Below are 20,355 nucleotides of genomic sequence, written 5' to 3' on the forward strand. Positions count from 1 at the left end.
ACAAGCAACAGGTTGAGTGACGTAGGCCGTTTTATTCCCACGTATGTGTGCGCCGAACGAACCTGCACTTTCCAACTACCCACAAAGTGGCTGCCTCTCGATCTATAGTTCCAAAGATAGCGCCGAACTTGAGAATGTCGCCCACAGGAGATCGCCGTGAGATTGTTATTGTTGGTAAGTGTACACTGTTTGCGACTGTACCCCGCGCTTATTGCAACTCGCTGACCGGAGCACTCATAGGTGGCGGCATCATTGGATGCTGCTCTGCATACTATCTTACAAGACACCCCTCCTTCGATCCCGCCCGCCATAGAGTTACACTCATCGAGGCCTCTGAGATTGCTGGCGGAGCATCAGGAAAAGCAGGTGGTATGCTCGCGCAATGGGCCTACCCGAGCAATATCGTGGCCCTCAGCTACAGGCTTCACGCCGAGCTCGCAAAAGAGCATGATGGTATAAACAGATGGGGATACAGAGAAGTTAACTGTGGACAACTGGTCGTGAGAGGTCGCGCTCTCACCGAGAAGAAAGCCGAGGATGGGAGCTCGGAGTCCCTCCAGAAACGCAGCACAGCCGCTCTGTCCAAGCTGAAGTCTGCCAAAATCCCCCAGGATCTGGACTGGATTGAGCCTGAACTTCTACGGGCTTATGAGAGCATGAGCGGGCCTGGTGAAACGGCCCAAGTGCATCCTTACCAGTTTACTACTTCCATTGCAAAGCTGGCCGAGGAGAAGGGCGCAAATATTGTTCTTGGACAGGTCACAGATATCAATCGCTCAAAGAGCTCTGTGGAATCGGTGACATATACTGACAAGAAGTCCGGAGAAACACAGACCATCGCAGCTACCGATGTGCTTGTTGCTGCTGGTCCCTGGACCAATACCATTCTCCCAGAGGTCCCGATCTCAGCTATGCGGGCACACAGTGTGGTGATCGAGCCCAAGAAGCCGGTCAGTGCCTACTGCTTATTTACAAATATCGAGATCCCCGCAAACTTCAATCCAGAGAAGAAGTCTCGTCCAACAGTGGCCGCGCCAGAGATCTACGCGCGCCCTGATAGGACGGTGTATGCATGCGGTGAGGGAGACAGGATAGTCCCTCTACCGAAGCTTTCATCAGAAGTCGAGGTAGACCAGGAACGCTGCCAGGAAATTATCGACCAGGTGGGTAGTATTTCTGACAATCTGCGCGACGGTGAGGTTCGCTCGCGCCAGGCTTGCTATCTCCCCAACTGCGATTCTGGCGGTGGTCCGCTAGTCGGCCTGACTGGTGTCAAGGGTCTCTACCTCGCTGCTGGTCATACATGCTGGGGTATCCAAAATGCCCCGGGAACTGGCAAGCTTATGAGCGAGTTTGTGTTTGATGGACAGGCAAAGAGTGCGAAGATAGCATCGTTGGATCCGCGCGACCATTTCTGAGATAGACCATTGGTACAGTGTCAATAGCCATAAAATATAGTATATTAAGTGTCTCTGGCTGTCAAAATTGACTTTAGTGATTTATAGATGCCTGCAGAGGTGGAGCTCGGGCCACGTAATTGCGGAGAGGACAACAGCTCCGCGACCTGAAACTGACAACTATCCAATGTTCACCAATTGAGTGACGCTTTTTGCACAATGCGTCACCTCGGGATCTCATTTCTATTATCGTCGCTTCTCTCTGCGACTGGGATCGTTGCAAGTGAGGATCCCAGCGATGTGTCCGCCTTGATTAGAGAGTCTGGACGCGCCAGCAACCAGTCCCTGCTATGGGGACCCTACAAATCGAACCTCTACTTTGGAGTGCGTCCTCGCATTCCAAAGAGTTTGTCTGCGGGATTAATCTGGGGCAAGGTCGATGAGTACATGGGTGCTCAACAGAGTACGTTACTGATCCCTGATCCCTGTTTGCTTGCTTGTATTGCGTGGACTGGGAAGCTAACATCTTGAAGACTTTAGGCACACCTGCGAACAAAATGAAGGCATGGCCGGGTATGGCTGGGATGAGTACGATATCCGCAAGGGTGGACGGGAGACTATTCACGATGCCGGGAACAACTTGGACCTTACCATCGACTTCATTAAGGTCCCTGGTGGTCAGAACGGAGGTAGCTGGGGATTCCGCGTCAAGGGTGTGCCTCGCGAGGCTGCTAGCCCCGACCTACCCGTCTCGATGATCTTTTATACCACTCTTGAGGGACTGGGCCATGTGGGTGTTGAGACCGACACTAACGAGGAATCTTCTGGCATCGAGGGCAACGTGAAGCTCACTGGCTACTCCTCGGAGCTTGGTGACTTCTCTATTGATATCACTACTGGACCGGACAGCAACAAATATCCTCATTTTGACCACCCTAGCTCCACAAACCGGCCACTGACCAACAGCCTGGTGGGCAGTGTGTCTTTTCCCGAGGAACAGCTTTGGCAGGCAAAAGGGATTTATTTCACTCAATTGAAAAATGAGGTCGATAAAGCTCTCGAGGAATATGGACAGGAGAACATGCCGCCTCCTGCCCAGCTTTTCACCATCAAGCACAATCCTGGCCAGGGCAATGTACACTTTGTCCAAAAGGTCTTCACAGGCGCGTTCGAGTTCGACGTTCTGTTCTCCTCGGGCTCTGCACCTGAACCATTGACCTCGGAAACCCTGACCAAGGAGATCAAGGATGCCTCGGCCTCGTTTTCTGAAACATTCGACAAGGTTCTCCCACCACAGGCGCCGTTTGACTCGCCGAAGTACTCGGAATTCTCCAAGGCCATGCTTTCGAACCTTATCGGTGGCATCGGTTTCTTCCACGGAGACGACGTTGTGGACCGTTCCGCTAACCCTGCGTACGAGGAGGAGAACGAAGGTTTCTGGGAGGAGACTGCCGAGGCTAGAGCTGCGGCGCAGCCTGTTATTGAAGGACCCAAGGACCTTTTCACTTGTGTACCCTCTCGGCCGTTCTTCCCCCGAGGATTCCTTTGGGATGAAGGCTTCCACTTGATGCCCGTGATTGAATATGATACCGATCTTGCGTACGTCTACATCATTCGATCATGAATTTTGGCCCATACTGACTACTTTTACAGGCTTGAGATTATCAAGAGCTGGTTCAACCTTATGGACGAGGATGGATGGATTGCTCGGGAGCAAATTCTCGGCGCAGAGGCACGCAGCAAGGTTCCCGCTGAGTTTACCGTCCAGTACCCTCATTACGCCAACCCGCCCACCCTGTTCATGGCCCTCGAAGCCTTCATGGACAAGGTCAAGAGCAACAAGAGCATCCATGCTGAAACCCTGGATAACCAGGACGTGACCGCCAGCCTGCGCTCTGCTACTGTCCGCCACCCCGAGTTGTCTGAGGCATACCTTCGTTCATTCTACCCACTCTTGAAAAAGCACTACTTCTGGTACAGGAACACTCAGCGTGGCGACATCAAGTCTTACGACCGGGAAGCCTTCTCCACTAAGGAGGGTTACCGCTGGCGCGGACGTTCGGTGCAGCACATCCTCACTTCTGGAATTGATGACTATCCCAGACCTCAGCCACCTCACCCCGGCGAGCTGCACGTTGATCTGATCAGCTGGATGGGCATGATGACCCGCACTATTCGTCGCATTGCCGAGAGCCTCGGCGAGCAAGACGATGCCGAAGAGTTCGCCTACTACGAGACCGCTATCACTCGCAACATTGATGACCTACATTGGGATGAGCAGGAGCAAACATTCTGTGATGCGACAATCGACTCCTTCGAAGACAGCATTCATGTTTGCCACAAGGGTTACATCTCCATCTTCCCCTTCCTGACTGGCATGCTTGGCCCTGACAGTCCTCGCCTCAAGGCCGTGTTGGACTTGGTCAGTGACCCCGAAGAATTGTGGAGTGACTATGGTATTCGTAGCTTGAGCAAGAAGGACAAGTTCTACGACACCGATGAGAATTATTGGAGAAGCCCTGTCTGGATTAACATCAACTACTTGGTGTTGAAGAATCTCTATGTAAGTGATTCCATCTTGATTATATCCCGTCTAATGCTGACATTCTATTAAGGATATTGCATTGGCTTCTGGTGACCACCAGGAACAGGCGCGGGAGATGTACTCTCAGCTGCGCAAGAATTTGGTCGAGAATGTCTTCCGTGAGTGGAAGAAGACTGGCTTCGCTTGGGAGCAGTACAACCCTGATTCAGGTAATGGCCAGCGCACGCAGCACTTTACCGGCTGGACCAGTATGGTGGTGAACATGATGTCCATGCCGGATTTGGCCAAGACCGGAGAGACCGTCCATGACGAGTTGTGAGCTACTTTGGAGCTTGATGTGAAATACAGTGTGCCCTTAGATATCTTGATAGCCAGTAGAAATCTTACTGCCAGCCAGATTCTCGCTTTGTCCTTGCAGATATAGAATATGCGCATCGAAGATGTGAGACGGCGCAAACTTAGATCGGAGTGGAATGGAAATTATGGTAAAATGTTATGGATTGGTTATTCCTGTGCAAGATTGTACGCTCGTCACATAGATTAGATATATAGTGATCGTTGCGAGAGCCGGTTCATAATCGCCATGTGAAACAAGTCCTCCAACGCCAGGCTAATGTAGTCAATCTGTATCCCTTGTCGTAGCTCAATGTCGGCGATCACGATCGTCACGGTCCCTTCTGCGTTCGGGATGACGCCGGCGCTCAGCTGGAGAGTAGCTACGCTCCGCACGTCGACGTCTCTGGTGTTCTTCATCTTTGCGACCAGGTCGACTTCTAGAGCGGGACGCTGACCGGCGTCTGTGGTGATCTCTACCGCGAGATCGTGACCGGGATCTGTGTCGATGGCTGCGATGGTGGCGTTCTCTGTCATCGTGGTGTCGTCGGTGTCTGCGATCCTTTTCACGACCGTGGTCTTCACTGCGATCGTGTCTCCTTTCTCGTCGTGGGCTCCGGCTGCGATCATGTCTGTGTCTGCGACTCGAACGGTGCTCCTTCTCCCTCGCCCCGGCATCCGGCATTTCCTCATCCTTCAGTTGCGTATTTTTACTTCCGTCCCCTCCAAGAGGAACCATATTTGCGTTTTCAGAAGCTTTTGGGGGTACGGGAAGACCTAGGGCGACGGCCATAGCTTCCTCCTCGGCGTCCTTGACACGCTGGAGCTCCTCTCGCTCCTTTCTCAGTCGTTCCTCTTCATCTTCACCGTCACCTTTTGCGTACCATTGTAGGTCGCGGTTTTGCTGCCATCTGCCGACCGGGGCCATTACTGAATGGCCCAGGTAGTTCTCGCGATGGGCGGAGTCCTTGACATCGGACCATTTGAATTCATTGCGGCCGCCGCTTCGACATAAATCAGCGAAGTTCAAATAGTCTCACAGTTTTGTATCAACTTACCGGCTGCCCTCTTTGCGCACCCCAGCAACAAGGTCCATTGTGAATGACTTGAGAAAGAAAAGCGGAGGTGTAAGCTGAAGCCGTTTCGAGAGTGGCACGTGCCAAGGGCGGTGAACAGTGGATTTCATCATTGCCCGATCCACTTCTCCCCGCTGTCATCGAATGTTTCCAGCAACTTGACGATGTCCTGTCTACACAGTTTGACCACTTTCCCTTCTTCCTCTTTCACACCCTTGGAAATGACAGTACCACCACTTTCGCTTAAGCTTCCCGACTCTCACTGCTCATACCCGAGGAAGTACTCTTCTCTTCGCTCCGCAATTGCGGACAACCGCCCTTAGCCTGTCGCAATGGCTTCCCCTCATATCAAGGATCCAGGTCCCGCAAGCTTTCAACAACGCCTTGAACAGATAAGGCCTAATCTCAAGGCCCTGAATGTTGAAACCCAGGAGCAGCGAGTACGTTCCTTTGTCTGGAAGGACCTCACGTGAGAGCTATGAACTGACTTGCGCTAGTTTCCTAGGTTGGTGTTCTAGGATACATTGCGCCAATGATATTTAGCTAACTGGCACGAAGGAGAGGAGACAATCACGGTCCGGATATAGCTACATGGAGATGTAACTTGGTGAGTACCTACCAAGGCGCATGTTGATTTGATCTTCCCATTAACTTCGAACAGGCTGCACTCTCGCAACGTCGAAACCTGTTATTTGTGGCTTATGGCTGCGATATATACGTATGGATCCCGAAAGGATCCCGACAGCTTCTCGGTGTCCAACCAGAAATGATCATCCACCCAGTGATGAAGCAGCCCCAGGCGGCTGGCTACATTGACCCGTCGGCACCTCATATCATAAACCATATCATTGTGGATGATTTGGGAGTCGACGAAGTTTTGCTACTGGCGACGGACTCTGGCAACGTCACTGGCTACAACGTCGAGGCTATTTTTTCAGAAATTAATCAGTGCGCAGAATTCGGACAAAAAGACCGTTTGATGGGATAGGAATAAAACCTTTCTTCGCAGAGTATGTCCAGAAGAGTGCTTGGGGCTTGGCAACTCATAAGTTCGCCCGTCTGATTGCCGTGAGCTCAAACACCGGCAATATCACGGTTTTTGCTTTTGCCATGGTGGACCTTGCACCAGAGCGTGAAGATAGCGACCCAAGCCCTTCTCATAATATGGAATCGGGAGACGATGAAGGAGAAGAGCAAATCTGGGTCAAAGTCAACAAATTGGATCACCTCAATGCGATCAAACACCAAATGCCCAATCACCGCAAACGGAACTTGCGGATGAGCTACAAAGGTCATTTCGAAAACATTCCTTGCGTATCATTTGCCAACTTTGATTTGGACCCGAATGGCTTGTGGATGGTTAGCACTGACATTTTCAACCGGGTCGTTGTATGGAGGGTCTGGGACGACTTGAGCCCCATCCAGATGTCCTATCTTGGAAATCCGCACAACAACCCTCCGCAGAGGGGATGGTTTGTCTTGCCCATAGACCCGCGCAGAGTTCAACGACACAGTCTGAAAATTGATGCATGTGGATGTCAACCAATACCGAAAATGATGCGGAATCGGATGATACTCAATGTAACGACTGCAATGGACCAGATCAGCGAAATGTCAGTGGCCCTTGCTCTCAGGCTTTCTAGGTCTTCTGTGACTCACAGACCCCTGCCCGAGGATATATTCTCGCCCGATTGCTTTGTTGGGCCTGACTCTCGACCCCATTATTCAAGTTCACAGCAAGATCTCCCACAAGTTTGTGGAGACTCTCAAACTGACCTGGACAACACTACGCCCCGTGTATGGCTCCGTGCAACACCTCCTATTACCGATTTGATTGAAGAAGACAACAAAAATTCTGACGTCCACCCATTCGAACTTCTTGTGCCACCAGTTCTTGAGGAAAATGACCTACCGACTCTGGAGCGCATCCCCGTTCATCGTACGTCAAGAACGAGCATCCATGCACTTTCTAACCGTGCTGACCATGATCTTAGCATCTAAACCTCGATTCTTCCCCCTCCTACATTTCTCCGAGCGTGATATCTGTTTGGCTCCATACCCACTTGACGCCGAATTTCAAACGCTCTGCAAAGCACCTCTTTGGCAACGCTCCTACATGAATGAGGAGATTAACGCTGCCTGTGATCGCTTCAACATGGTCAAGTATGTCCCTGAACTTGGGATTGTTGTCGCTGCATCCCAAAAAGGCCGTGTTGCTATCATTACCATTACCTGGCAGGAGGAAATTGGCGTTTCCTTCCGCCTCGACTGGATTGTCCCTTTCTTTACACAGGAAATGGCCGATGAACGACCTATGGTTCCTCTTCTTGGCATCGCTGTGAGCCCTATGCCAGGATTCGAGATCCCGCCAGATGTACCCTGTATCCCTAGGGATGTCGATCCTAACGAATGGCTCGAATTCAACTACCGCATACTGAACCCTGATAACGATGATCAGTCAGGCGACGATTCAGCCACCACTACTTCCAAAGATGCTTCCTTCACCAAGTCTACACCTGCTGGCCAGAATGACTCCACACGAGAACAAGGATCTCAAACTAGCAATCGTGCTCGGAACATGTTCGATGGTCGTCCGAATCTCACACTTCCTGAAATCCATGCCCACGCCTCCGATGTGTATCAACCCCATGAGACCTGGCATGGATCGCACCCATCCCGACATTACAGGCTCCTTCTGATGTTCTGCGATCATACTGTCATGAGCTATGAGTTCTGGCATAACTGGAGGAAATGATCATAGTATTGGGAGACTGCTGATCGCATTGTAAAAGAACCGTTGTTTACATTGTTTACCGAAAACCGTCAGATCCACCTGTTGGCGCCCAATTGTACAATTGCATGTGTACTTAATCGAGCCATACGAAGTCTACATGTTAATTTGGTCCTTTGTGATGAATTATCAATGCTGCCGGAGGAAGACAATCATTCCCATCACGATTTCAACCTCAACTTGCGCATCTAATTGAGGCTCTAACAGTTTCAGCCTGATTGGCTCCTCACAAAGTTTTCCAACAACCTTATTATCACTCATCCCACCATGATCGAGTATTGGACGCTATAGCGAACACTATGGTGTTATCCTTTCAAACCATATCATCTGACCTTGAAGCGCAGGCTCCAAATCCAACCCAACCCGTCCTGCGATCCCGTACTCCGTGACCTGAAACCTCGCCCTAACAATTTCTTGATCGCGCGGATCCTGGTTCACAATTTCCAATTTCGCTATCCAGAACTCCCCAGTAGCATGAGTCATCCGAATCACCATGGAGACTTCATAAAGAAGCCGCGAGGCAACGAGTGCATTTCCACACAGCTCAAAGTCCATATCTCCATACCCAGCATGATGATATCGCCCAGCATAGGCCCAAAGCGAAAGCAAAGGCGGGTCTACCGGACAAGGTAAATCAGGATAGAGTCGACCCAACGCATTACCATTATCCACTCTCCTCCGATCCCGACGCTGCAGAAGCTCCGCCGACCAATCGATTCGGTCAGAGGCTGGCGTACTAAGAAGGTCGTCTAGCAGATGCATATACAAAGCAGTCTGCATGCAATTACTCGTACCAGTCGTGTTACCCATGAGAACCAATCCCCATTGGAGATTAGGTAGATACATCATCGTTGAGCCGTATCCAATCCAGCTTCCTGTATGCCAGACCACGCGCTGGCCCCGATAACTATCAATCCTCCACCCGAGGGCATAGGAATGCGGAGCCGTGAATGGATTTGTGGCCTGCTGTGGATAGTGGATGCGTGGTTCGATGAGTGTTGCGTGGTGGGCGGGACTTATTGGAGATGACTGGGTCATCATGCACCGCAGCCATTTCGTGTAATCGAGAACATTGCTGATTATTGCGCCGGCGCCTGATACGACTGGGAAGTCGGGGATTGGTTCTTCGGTGTATTTCTCTATTGATGCGTTCCATGCGTAGCCGTGGGCTAGGGTTGTTCCGGAGCTTGCTGCTGCTTTTGCTTCTTGTGGTGTCCAGTATGTGCGTGTCATATCTAGAGGAGACCATATTCTCTCTCTCATAAATTCCCCTAGTCTGGTACCTGTTATTTTTTCGATCGCATATGAGACTGCGGAGAACATGTAACTGCTGTATAGATACTTGGAACGCATCTCTGCGGCGAGCGGAAGGTGTCTGAGAGATCGAATGCCTTCTCGAAGAGATGTTGTCTTTGGCCTGAAGCTTTTGAGATGGTCTGGAAGACCGGTTCTGTTGCTCAAGGCATCTTCGAAGGTAACGTGGGATGTTGAATATTCATCATGTAAGACGAAGTCCTCTGGTACGACAGAGGAGATGGTCGCAGTCCATGAGAGACCTGACGGAATCTGCTCTGTAGATTGATTTAATGCGGCGTCATCTATCAGCAGTGATACGCTAGCAGCTGTGAATGATTTGGTTGTGCTAGCTGTAAAGAAGACTGTCTCAGGTGTAACCGGGACATCAGGAAGAACAGCCAGTCCATAGCCCTAGTAATGTCTAAGTACTGGTGCCGTGAGAGAGATATCGCGGCTTACCTTGGAATATGTAGAAGCACCATTAATCACTGCAATTGCAAGACCTGGGACATGCCATGTCTGCAACAATTCTTCGACCAATTTATCGAACTCGATGTTCAAAGGGGACTGAGACATTGCAGTGTTCATAAGTGTATCTATACGAGAATTGTAACAGAATCTGAAAGCTGAATTCCGTCTACAAAGTGAGCCCCTCATTTATATGATTTGCTGACGCGGAGTCCGATCGGAGATATTATATAGCAGCCTAGTTTAGTCTCATACGTTCGAGCAATAGCGTCCCTGAGCAGTCCGAAACTAACCCTAATCCTGTAGCGACATTTGGCGTGACATAGATGCAGCAATGAATGTGCCGGGTAATTCTGGAAGCCTTGAATCTCGTTTGTTTTCTCAAAATAAGGCGACGGAAACCCGAGCCCAGAGAGCTTGACAGGGGCTATTGAAGTAAGGGTCCTTCTGAAAGAAGTCCTCGACGAACTGATCAATGCATCTGATTGTACCTTTCTAGGCTTGGGAAATTTACCTGCAGACTACTATAGAACCCGTCACGGGACCTCGGGAGTATAATTTTGCTAAGAGTTCATTATTTCGGACGTATAAAATCTCTAAGTAAGTAGATAAATTGCTATTTTATAAACCAATATTAGATCGATACCGATCTAATAGCCGATCGATAGGAGAAGAAAGCGATTAAGAAGACTCCGCGTAGGCAAAATAGAAGAAACAAGGGCCAGCTAACTTGTTTCGCAAATGGGCACCATAGAAGTTTCGATAGTAGTGATCGAATCTCTTAAAGGCCCCCCTAGACATATTACGTTTAAGAAGAAGTGTATATCTCGTTCTCTATTTCCTTGAGAGTTTATGCACAGAGCAAAACAAAGAACTCGGGTCCCACGTCTGGCGCACTTGTTCAAGGCGTCGGGCATTGCGTGCACCCCAATACCACTCAGGCGAAGTATTGAAATCACTTTCGCCCAAGTATGAACCCACGGCATACTTCCTAATCCCAGCCATAGTACCCTCCACCCACGTCCTGCATTGCGGAGCCAGATCTTCGCTTTCAGCAATACTATACATTGAGAAGTAGTGGGTTGATGGCACGATCATTGTCATGTCTGAGACAACTCGTTCACTGTATGGATACATCGGAGACCAGAATGCCCACGATTTCCCAGGGGGGATACTGAGAAAGCCTTCTTCTAGCAACTCTGTCACTTTAGCTCCTTCACCAATGAAGGCATTGTCCGTGTAATAGTAAAGAGATTTCGGACTTGCCAATGCTTGGCCTTGATGGAGGTTCTCCAGACTTTCCTCTTGACACACCCACTCTGATAGTGTTCCAGGAGGGCGGCCGGTATGCAATTTCATCAGGGCAGCCTCGGCTTCTGCAATGCTACTTTTCATGGTGATGAAATGAACCTTAAAGCATACCTCGCGATCGGGTTCGGAATGGAATGCCACCATGACGATCTCGGTGTCTTGATCAGCGGTTGGAACAACAGATTGAACCCAGTCGAAGGCCTGGCGGTACATCTTGACCGGATAGATATATCCCGAGGATCGAAATCCAACAGGATATGGTAAAAGTTGCAAGTGGAATATAGTCGCGATTGCCGGGAAGAATGGCCCTGCTCCGCGGGCAGCCCAGTAGAGGTCTTGATGCTGTTCTTTATTGCAGAGCAACGACTCTCCCTGAGCTGTCACCACTTCCACGGCGAGTAGCTTCTCGGCAGCCCATCCCCAGTTCTAGGACCTATTAGTAACGCAGTGGATGGACAGAAGAAGAACGACATACTCGACAATTCCATCCCTGGCCTCCTTGAAGCATAAACCCTCCGAGTCCAACATCCGGACAATGCCCGGCAGGGAACATAAGGCCATGTTGCGTTTGTAGATATCGATTCAATTCTTGTCCTGTAACGCTTGTCGTCACTTTGGCTGTGTTTGACTTGGTGTCCACGATGATCTCTTTCCAGCTTCCCATGTTCAATAGGATCGAGTGTTCTTGTAGACTCCAGACAGGGGTTGAATGCCCTCCTGACCTCACAGCGAGTTGACACTCTTCCTGCTGTGCTATTTTCACCGCGGCAATTGCATCTTTTGCGCATGTTGCTGTGACTACAGCACGTGGAAAGTATTTAGGGCGATCAAGATTGAAGACATTCTTCACTCGTGCTTGTTCGTAGGTTTTGCTGTCACTGGAGTCTCGCCATATGATGTGCATGATGTAGGATGCGGGGTGGATTAAGATTGGGAATCAACTCAGATAGAGGTTATTAAGCGCCTGCCAATTTTGCACTCTTTGCACACGCACTTTGCTGCAAGATCCTGCAATGGTGCCTGATACGCTGCAACCTAATATTTGTATAGTCTTTCTTTTTCAATGTCTTGTCAGTGAACAACGAAGGGTAACATATCCGGGTACGTCATAGCACGCGGATTCTAGTATGTTGTAATTATGTATTGAAGATCCACATACACATATTTATGAGACGCGCAATACTAAAACTAATGGCCGAATAACACAGTGCGAGTTACAAAGCTGAGTGGAGAATGAAGACCTATTGCTAATTCCTGCGTTCTAACCGTCTCATGTGTAGGTCTACACGTAACCAACCAAGTCTGGAACAAAAAGTTGAAGATTGGGAAGCTAAATTCAAATAAACAAATGATAGATTGCGAATATACACTTGGTGTCATATGGAAACGTCGAACTATAAACATAATTTAATCAAGGACACATCGAGGAAGAAAGTATCTGTGCGGGAATCAAGGATGAATATGATGGCCAGATATAAGACACTAGAAGGATACACGAAGTGTGCTGAGAAGTAACGTTATGTAGGGTAAACGAAACCAAAAGAGGAAAATTGGGAGGCAGTAAATACCCCGAAGGTACGTAAAATAGCTAAATAGAGGAGTCAAAGAAAGGCATAATCGTCGTCACATGCATCAATCTCATTATGACGCTTTTTGGGAAATCCGCTGAACAGAATTTCCTTGTATCGTTGTGATGTAGCTTGTAAACATCGAATCGTAATTTCAAAAGTCATCGTTCAACTCATCGCTATCCCATTCATCCTCGCGGTCGTTTTGCACGAGAGCTAGAAAGCGCTGGAGGCCAGCACGAGCCTCGTCTTCCTGTCGTTGGCCAGGGTGGTTATTTTCCCATGCAATAGGCTCGTGTTCGTCATCAAGGGGCGGGCCGAGATAACCCAGAGGTCCTTGTGGATTTTGAGGAGCTGGAGGAATATCCGCCCATCGGACAGGCCTCCGGGGCTCGTCTCGGTTGTTGCGGTGTCTTACTTCGGCCATAGCGCGAGCTTGGGCTCGGCGTTCGGCTGCTGCGGCACGGGCCGCTGCATGATCGCGTCGACCGGGTCGTCGGCCACCGGCATTGACGCGGGGTGGGACTGGGGCTGGTGGAGGTGGATGCCGGTGGCCGTGCAGGTCGTCTTCATCGTTGTCGAATTCGAATGCAGGGCGATCCTCGTCGCTCTCTTCAGCCTCCTCATGGATGATTGCTGGTGGTGGATCGTCGAAAACTAGAAGCGCTTCGGGGATGCGGTGGAGTGCTTCGGCTCCGTCTGGATTGATACCATCGCCACCTTCCAAATCCCACAGCCGGTTGTAGCATTTGCTCTCTAAGGTGTTGAAGTGTTGATATGGATTGTCGGCGGACAGCCAGCTTGAGCATAGGTAACAGAAATGAGTATCGCACTGGAAACAACGCATATGGTTGCAGCCCATTTGTTTCTGGCAGGGCACATTGCAGGTGGGACAAGGAGAAGTGTATAGCCGCAAATACTCCTCGGTTGCCTTTTCTTCTTCTGTTTTCTCGCCTGCGCGCCGTGGGTAGCATCGTATTAGTTCTCCGTGCCAGCCTTTTTTGCAGACAGAGCAAAAGGCGTAGTTGCAGTCTTCACAGATGGCCACGCGTTCTGCCATTGGAGGCAGTTGGTCTTCGGGGCCGAGAGGATCAAATCCATCTTCATCATCGGAAACTTCCAAATCGTCGGTCATTGGGTCTTCCGGTTTTGGGTGACGCTTGGATCGTGCTGCTCCCTGGCACCATTCTCGAGGACAGTAGACGGTGTTCTTATCGGCTTCTATCTTCTTCTTGCGCTTGAGAAAAACGTATCGCTGAACTGCTTCCGGAGGCAACGGTATCTGAAGGAGCTCGCTAGGTCCAATACTAGGATCGCGCTTTTTGCGGGGTGGCGTCTGGCCGTCGCCCTGTGCTGGAAGTCTCTTGTTGTACTCGCAGTCCGGTGCCATGCATTTCACACTATCTACATCACCCTCCTGGATGCAGGTTCCGTAGAAGTCTTGCAGGCAACCGACGCAGAAAACGTGGGAGCAGCGCAGCAATCGATGGCAAAGCGCACCCTTCTTTGGTTCGAGGCAAACTCCGCATTCAAAAGTTCCCTGTTCAAACTTTTCTTGTTCCGCTTTTATATTGAAGTCCAATAGCGCCACTTTCAGATCCCGCGATAAGCACACTTCTCCCGATGCGGATTGAATATCGAATGTTGTCTCTGCCAGCTGTTGGAGGTGATCAATATAGGTATAAACGACGAGATCATTTCCACATTCTTCCCAGAGTCGGCGGCAGTCGTCAGATAAACGGTCGATAACCGAGGCAGGCAGCCATGATGAAACGGTCGTAAGATGGACGATTGGTGGTTTCTCGATAGGGTAGCCTTCGGGCAGTTCGATCTCGAGGCTGAGAGGAGGTAGATATGTTAGGATATGGACGTCCTTGACAGGCGGCTGGTCGAGTTCTCCTTTGGATTCATCCAAGGAAGTCGGAGGGGTAATGGTTGCGTTGAGTGCAGGATCGACTGGCTGTTGAAAACAGACCGAGATTGGCGACGATGGGACAACTGGCAGTTCAAGCGCGGCTTTAAAGGGTGACCCAGGTTGTATCTGAATTTCCGGGAAGATGGCGGCGATGGACGACAGCTCGACGGAGCGGTCATCCTCGGCGCACTCTAGTTCAGTCATTTTGGCCGGATGAAACCGATTCGCCGGGATTTCTGTCGACTTTAAGTTGGGATGTGGTGATATTCCGTTAAAGCTTTGTGTTTCAATTCGGAGACCGTATATGTCTCCCACAATATGTCTTAGCACAGGAAGGCCATGGCAGGCGGCGAAAAGAAATATTGTGTGGCGACAGATCGGAGTGAAGTGTCAGGGTCGGGCAGAAATGCGGAATCTCCTGCAGGAACACTTCGAATCAGCGATGCGACTGAGATCCAGTGGTAAACCAACCAGAGTAGTTCACGGCGCCCCGAGTATTTGAGGCCACTGTTCGGCAGAGCGGGAGGGGTCTAGTAAATGATGTAACAAGAAATCGGGAGAATATGGCGAGAGCAGCTGCGTCATGGTTTGAAAAATGAAATGCTATAAAGAACAGACAGAGAAAAGGAAGAGAAAAGAAAGTGGGATCCCACTCGATGCCTGAGAAAAGTCCCCGCCGTTGGGCTTTGTATCTCTTATCACGGACCGGATTTACCCTGTCCCAGACCCTGAACATCTCCCGGCTTCGACTGTACTTCACTTCTCTCTCTCTTTCCACTTCACTCTTTCTACTATATTTCCACCATGGGGGACACTCCACTCGCCTCTCTGTCCTTGACTCATGTCCATTACGTGTGTCTCCCCGCGTTAATCCCTATATTAGCCAATGCTAACATACCTAGAACCCCGAGGACCAGCTGTCCTTCGTTTCAGCCTGGTTGGCCTTGATCCCACAGGCATTATGTGTATCCTACGCAACATTGGTCTGGTCAACCAGAGAGGTAGAGGTGATTCTCATGTTTGCTGGCCAGATGGCCTGTGAAGCTCTCAACTTTGCCCTTAAGCGTTTCATTAAAGAAGAGCGACCGAAGGGTAAGTGGTGATGGCCGGGACCTCCGAGGACCTCAAACTGACTGACTGTTACAGAAATGTTTGGCAAGGGCTACGGCATGCCATCCTCGCACGCCCAGTTCATGACCTTCTTTTCCGTCTACCTGACCTTCTTCCTCCTCTTCCGTCATAGCCAAGCTTCCGCCAGCTCCTACCCCAACGTTGCCGTCCTCCTCCGCGTCCTAGTCATGCTAGCCCTTTGCATGGGCGCCGCCGGTGTCTCTGCCAGTCGTATCTACCTCAACTACCACACCCCGAGACAAGTCCTGGCTGGCTGTGCCGCCGGTTTCACCTGTGCTTGTGTCTGGTTCATGTTCACCAGCGTGCTACGAAGCTCCGGCTGGATTGAATGGGCCATGGAATTGACCGTGTCTCGGTTTGTGAGGATTCGTGATCTCGTGGTAAGTGAAGACCTGGCCGAGGCCGGCTGGCAACGATGGGAAGCTCGGAGATTGAAGCGTCGCGGTAGTGAAAAGAAGACGGCCTAAGGACAGAGCTCGATTCATCTTGTGTATACCCCGATTTTGTAGAAAGAACGCGCATCAGCCTGTACATTTGTCGCATTTGTCGCATACATAGCTATTAATTTAAATCCAATCTCGAAGTCCCAATGTTCGCGTGAGATGCAAGAGACGAGCAGGTGAAGTTACCGCCTTTCTCACCGCCACAAATTTGCCATTTTATAGAGGTGTTTCTAGGGATGTAGGGGGTTTCCTAAGGCGATTTATAGAATACTTCATAACTTGAACTTTCCAGAATTTCAAGCACGCGAGGGAGCATTCGAGCTCCTATGGAATCTCTCGTGGAGCGTCCGATAGTGCCTGTGGCGTGTAAACATTGCGCCAGGTCACGTGCCACCCTCCCAGAAATCAACACCGCAACTCAAATTCGCATCGCTTGCTTTGGACGTGACGAATTGGAATGTGTAATGATTTACTTGTATGAGGCGAGCTGAACTCTACACATATCACTCGTCACTGGCTTGGCTGATGCCTGGAGTGTAAATACACCCGATCTGGCGATCCACAAGAGTTGCCTTTCAGAAACCCAGAGTCGCCAGACCTCCCGGGATGGACGGCCCATCTGATACCCGTGACTCCACAATGGAAGAGCACCACATTGTCAAGGCCGATGAGATCGACCAAACTGGGACTGATATCTCGCCCGTCTCAGATGATCAGCTCATGGAGGAGGTGGCTGAGGGGCTTCGCCAGGAACAGGCGTCTCAGGCCGCACCCACCGCAGAGATGACGCCGTCTGCACCCGAAAAGCCCACGAAAAGGCCAGAACTCCGCCGTGAGAGCTCTGCTCCTCCGCCACCTTTGCAGCCACCACCTCCGGCTCCGGTTCAGGAGAACCCAGGCCAGCCCACGGACTCATTGAGTCTATCCCAGCTGCGCAGACTCGTGCATGATATGCCCAAGATTGAGCAGCCAGCTTATGCATTTGAATACGCCGATGCCCAGCCTTTTCCCGATGAACTGGAAGAGTGGTTCCAGTATAATGACTTCGATCGTGTCATGCTCATGGGGACCAAGGCCACCTTCAACCAGAAATGGAATGTCTTTCGTCAGCAAAGCAAGATAGCCACGCTGACATCTTGGCTTGACGTATCACAAGATGTTCGCCGCACATTTGTATCTCAGATACTCGGCGGCCTGCAGCATGACGATGTCGCAGTACGACTGGAAGCACTTGAAACCATCTGTTACCTGCTGACTGGAATTTGGGGCATCACTGGTGGAAAGGTGGCTCCGGGTTACCCATCACCGGAGAGATCTCACACGTCGACTGAAGCTCCTCCATGGAAATCTTTGCAGATCGATTGGATCGAAGACAATGTCTCCCTCCTCCAGCAATGTTCTGGAGTGACAGCCCTGATTGAATACATGTGTCGACTCTTCGACAAAACTCGCTCCAACCTTGGGACGGACGTCAATGGCATGGAGCACGAGCGACTCAATCCCGGTGACATCACTGCCCCGGAGCGTGAAGCAAATCTGCTCCTCACAAGTTTGTACTTTGTCGTGGAAGTGGGCCGCCGGCAAGAGGCGTGTTGCACTGGGTGCAGTCCCATTCGCGATACATTGATTGACTCAAACCCGAATCTGCTGGTCTCTATTGTTGAAATCATCGCCCGACTACGTTGGGATGAATCTGCCAATATCCCGCTTACCAGAATTCTTCTTTTGCTCTGGAAATCGCTCCTCCTTGTTTTCGGAGGGGTTGATGACCTAAAGCGAGCCAAAGACGTTCTGGAGCCTTTCCATTCAGCCAATAGAGATGATACCAAGCGCCGGACTCCATTCCTCCACGCCTCTCCCTTGGACTACCACGTCTTCCGCCAAGAAATCACATCGAAATACCCGGCTTACAACCCTCCCCCACTCGCGGTTCCTTTGGAATTGGACAACAACTCTATTCTCCCTCCTCTTCCACACAACGCGATCAAGATGAACTCATCGAATGGCATATTCTGTGGCGTTGGTCCATCAGTTGCTGGCGGCAATGGCTCTATTCTCCAGCAGTCTGTTCACATCGCAACCCCGGCACCATCCCCACCACCGTCGCCTGTCGGCCCAGGAGGCAAAGCCGGAAAGAAACAGAATTACCAAACCAACCAAAACTTCCCTTTTATGTACCCTCCATTGGATGACTCAAGTAACAGTATCGGCGGGAAAGGCACCACAGAACGTCAGGATACGTTGGTTGGCAAGCGTTGGGAAGGCAGTGATGTTCCTGCATCGATCATTGAAGCTGGAAGGCTCTTCTCCACGCACGTGAAGATGACTCGTGCTATCAGACAACTTTGGCAGGAACGCGAAAATTTCATGATATACGATCGTGGTTGGAATGCTGAGGATGCTGCCCACTTCCCTGACGCCGATCTATCGGATGATTTTGAACATTTGGATCTCTCAGAAGGCGAAGAGACGCCTGATGCTAAATCCGAGCAGAAGGAGACAGATGATCCTGATATCCAGCGGCGCCTGGATGCTGTTGAGCATTTCTACGTGCGTGATATTACCTGCTGAATATGACATGATCTAACAACATGCAGGGCCAAACCTTGTCCTATCTTCAATCTATCACGATAGTTTTCTTGAAGATTATTTTGACGAATGTCAGTTCGGTGGTCAGCCAAGCCGGCAGCTACAACAGCCAGAACATAAGGTGAGGTCGATGAACCCCAGCAGGGTTTGGATGGGATCTAACATACGATCCAGCAATGGAATGAACGGCTCACATGATCTCTTCTCTGACGCGTCTATCGATGAACTTGATAATATCAGACTTCGCGAGATCACCGGAAAGGCAGTCTCTGGAATTCTGGTGCTTCTTTTGAAGTGGTTCAAGAGATCTCGTGAGTTTCCTCGGCCTAATTGACTCCCAAACACATAACTGACCTCTAAAGATATTTTGAAATTCGAATATATGACCCAGCTTCTACTCGACTCCAACTATCTCCCTCTGATCCTCAAGATGTTCGCCCACCAAGACGTCGATCAGGTCGTTGCACAAAAGAATGATCGTGAAGACTTGTCGTAAGTTGCCCGATCACCATCAACCAGCGCGGCAGTCCCTAACATGTACCAGGTTCTTCCACTTCTGCGCGAGTAACACAGACGCCCAGGATAGCGATGATAACTCGGGCGGAGACACCGAGAGCGAAGACGAGGCCATGCCACCTCCAATCTCTCGGCATCGCCCCAACCTGATGCGCGGGCTGTCCGAGGAAGATTCAGTCGCCGATATATTCAATAGCCACACCCGCCCTGAAGTCGACGAACTCGGCTACCCAACAGCGCCTCCCCCAAGGAGCCAATCACGATCTTCTCCTTTCGCAATTTCTTCTCCTCCATCAACTATCTGCACGTGATGCAAAAGATCACACGCAATAAGGCACACCGCTGTCTCCTGCTTGTGCAGTACAAGTCCAGCAACATCCTCCGCAAGGGCCTCAAGATCCCAGACCCGCATCTCCGCAACTACACCCTCAAGCTGTTTAAATCACAGGTCCCGTACTGTGGCCGGAAATGGAGACAGGGTAACATGCGCGTCATCACCGCTATCTATCTCTACTGCCGCCCCGAGCTCCGCGACGACTGGCTCGCCGGTTCAGACGTCGATGCCGAGGTCGAAGAGGCATTACCCCTGGAACAAGCTTTGCGCGGTCTAACCCACTGGTGGCATCTGCGCCAGTACAAGGATGTCATGGGTGGCAATGAGGGTACATCGATGATGGAAGAAGAGCGCGATTTCTTCGTCCGAGAGCTTGAGTCTATGGGTTGGGGATTTGCTGATGACATGCTTGGTGGTTCTGGGGATGATCAGGATATGGCGGGTCAGTTTGTTAATGGGACTGAGTGGGAAGGTGTGCCTCTGCCCATGGAAGGATGGCCGTAGTCGGCTTTTTGGTAATGTCTCTGCATGAAGATGAGATCAATGAATTGCATATACCCGCAGTGTCGGTGTGCGTTTTGATGACAGTTCATAGTCCAATTGTACCTAGGCAGTCTATGTGTGCCCCAGCAACCAGACATA

General features: G+C 50.6%; 10 protein-coding genes across 10 annotated transcripts; 6 read left to right on the plus strand and 4 right to left on the minus strand.

The window, feature by feature from the left end:
• Positions 1-134: 134 nt before the first annotated feature.
• N7446_013805 (NAD(P)/FAD-dependent oxidoreductase) lies at positions 135-1,418 on the plus strand (the record flags this gene model as incomplete). Its single annotated transcript, XM_058522545.1, has 2 exons — positions 135-174; positions 241-1,418. 2 exons carry the CDS (start codon positions 135-137, stop codon positions 1,416-1,418), a joined length of 1,218 nt encoding a protein of 405 aa, XP_058366022.1.
• Positions 1,419-1,616: 198 nt separating this feature from the next.
• cwh41 (mannosyl-oligosaccharide glucosidase) lies at positions 1,617-4,261 on the plus strand (the record flags this gene model as incomplete). Its single annotated transcript, XM_058522546.1, has 4 exons — positions 1,617-1,860; positions 1,931-2,996; positions 3,051-3,960; positions 4,013-4,261. 4 exons carry the CDS (start codon positions 1,617-1,619, stop codon positions 4,259-4,261), a joined length of 2,469 nt encoding a protein of 822 aa, XP_058366023.1.
• Positions 4,262-4,482: 221 nt separating this feature from the next.
• N7446_013807 (MMtag domain-containing protein) lies at positions 4,483-5,371 on the minus strand (the record flags this gene model as incomplete). The annotated part of the gene is given in 3 exon segments (XM_058522547.1): positions 4,483-4,913; positions 4,927-5,279; positions 5,334-5,371. 3 exon segments carry the CDS (start codon positions 5,369-5,371, stop codon positions 4,483-4,485), a joined length of 822 nt encoding a protein of 273 aa, XP_058366024.1.
• A 312-nt stretch (positions 5,372-5,683) lies between these two features.
• N7446_013808 (uncharacterized protein) lies at positions 5,684-6,339 on the plus strand (the record flags this gene model as incomplete). Its single annotated transcript, XM_058522548.1, has 4 exons — positions 5,684-5,791; positions 5,849-5,856; positions 5,910-5,958; positions 6,013-6,339. The coding sequence occupies 4 exons, from the start codon at positions 5,684-5,686 to the stop codon at positions 6,337-6,339; spliced, it is 492 nt and encodes a 163-aa protein (XP_058366025.1).
• A 122-nt stretch (positions 6,340-6,461) lies between these two features.
• On the plus strand, positions 6,462-8,106 carry N7446_013809 (uncharacterized protein; the record flags this gene model as incomplete). Its single annotated transcript, XM_058522549.1, has 2 exons — positions 6,462-7,290; positions 7,346-8,106. The coding sequence occupies 2 exons, from the start codon at positions 6,462-6,464 to the stop codon at positions 8,104-8,106; spliced, it is 1,590 nt and encodes a 529-aa protein (XP_058366026.1).
• Positions 8,107-8,439: 333 nt separating this feature from the next.
• N7446_013810 (uncharacterized protein) lies at positions 8,440-10,014 on the minus strand (the record flags this gene model as incomplete). The annotated part of the gene is made up of 2 exons (XM_058522550.1): positions 8,440-9,849; positions 9,898-10,014. 2 exons carry the CDS (start codon positions 10,012-10,014, stop codon positions 8,440-8,442), a joined length of 1,527 nt encoding a protein of 508 aa, XP_058366027.1.
• Positions 10,015-10,740: 726 nt separating this feature from the next.
• Positions 10,741-12,121, minus strand: N7446_013811 (FAD-binding oxidoreductase; the record flags this gene model as incomplete). The annotated part of the gene is made up of 2 exons (XM_058522551.1): positions 10,741-11,643; positions 11,693-12,121. The coding sequence occupies 2 exons, from the start codon at positions 12,119-12,121 to the stop codon at positions 10,741-10,743; spliced, it is 1,332 nt and encodes a 443-aa protein (XP_058366028.1).
• Positions 12,122-12,939: 818 nt separating this feature from the next.
• Positions 12,940-14,904, minus strand: N7446_013812 (RBR-type E3 ubiquitin transferase; the record flags this gene model as incomplete). Its single annotated transcript, XM_058522552.1, has 1 exon — positions 12,940-14,904. The coding sequence occupies one exon, from the start codon at positions 14,902-14,904 to the stop codon at positions 12,940-12,942; it is 1,965 nt and encodes a 654-aa protein (XP_058366029.1).
• Positions 14,905-15,504: 600 nt separating this feature from the next.
• On the plus strand, positions 15,505-16,298 carry N7446_013813 (phosphatase PAP2 family protein; the record flags this gene model as incomplete). Its single annotated transcript, XM_058522553.1, has 3 exons — positions 15,505-15,552; positions 15,603-15,792; positions 15,847-16,298. 3 exons carry the CDS (start codon positions 15,505-15,507, stop codon positions 16,296-16,298), a joined length of 690 nt encoding a protein of 229 aa, XP_058366030.1.
• Positions 16,299-16,880: 582 nt separating this feature from the next.
• On the plus strand, positions 16,881-20,217 carry N7446_013814 (FAR11/STRIP family protein; the record flags this gene model as incomplete). The annotated part of the gene is made up of 6 exons (XM_058522554.1): positions 16,881-18,824; positions 18,872-18,984; positions 19,038-19,174; positions 19,226-19,355; positions 19,408-19,539; positions 19,617-20,217. The coding sequence occupies 6 exons, from the start codon at positions 16,881-16,883 to the stop codon at positions 20,215-20,217; spliced, it is 3,057 nt and encodes a 1,018-aa protein (XP_058366031.1).
• Positions 20,218-20,355: the final 138 nt, after the last annotated feature.

The sequence above is a fragment of the Penicillium canescens genome (genome assembly GCF_028828765.1).
Source record: "Penicillium canescens strain IBT 15451 chromosome Unknown utg000011l_segment0_segment0, whole genome shotgun sequence".
NCBI classification, from domain to species: Eukaryota; Fungi; Ascomycota; class Eurotiomycetes; order Eurotiales; family Aspergillaceae; genus Penicillium; species Penicillium canescens.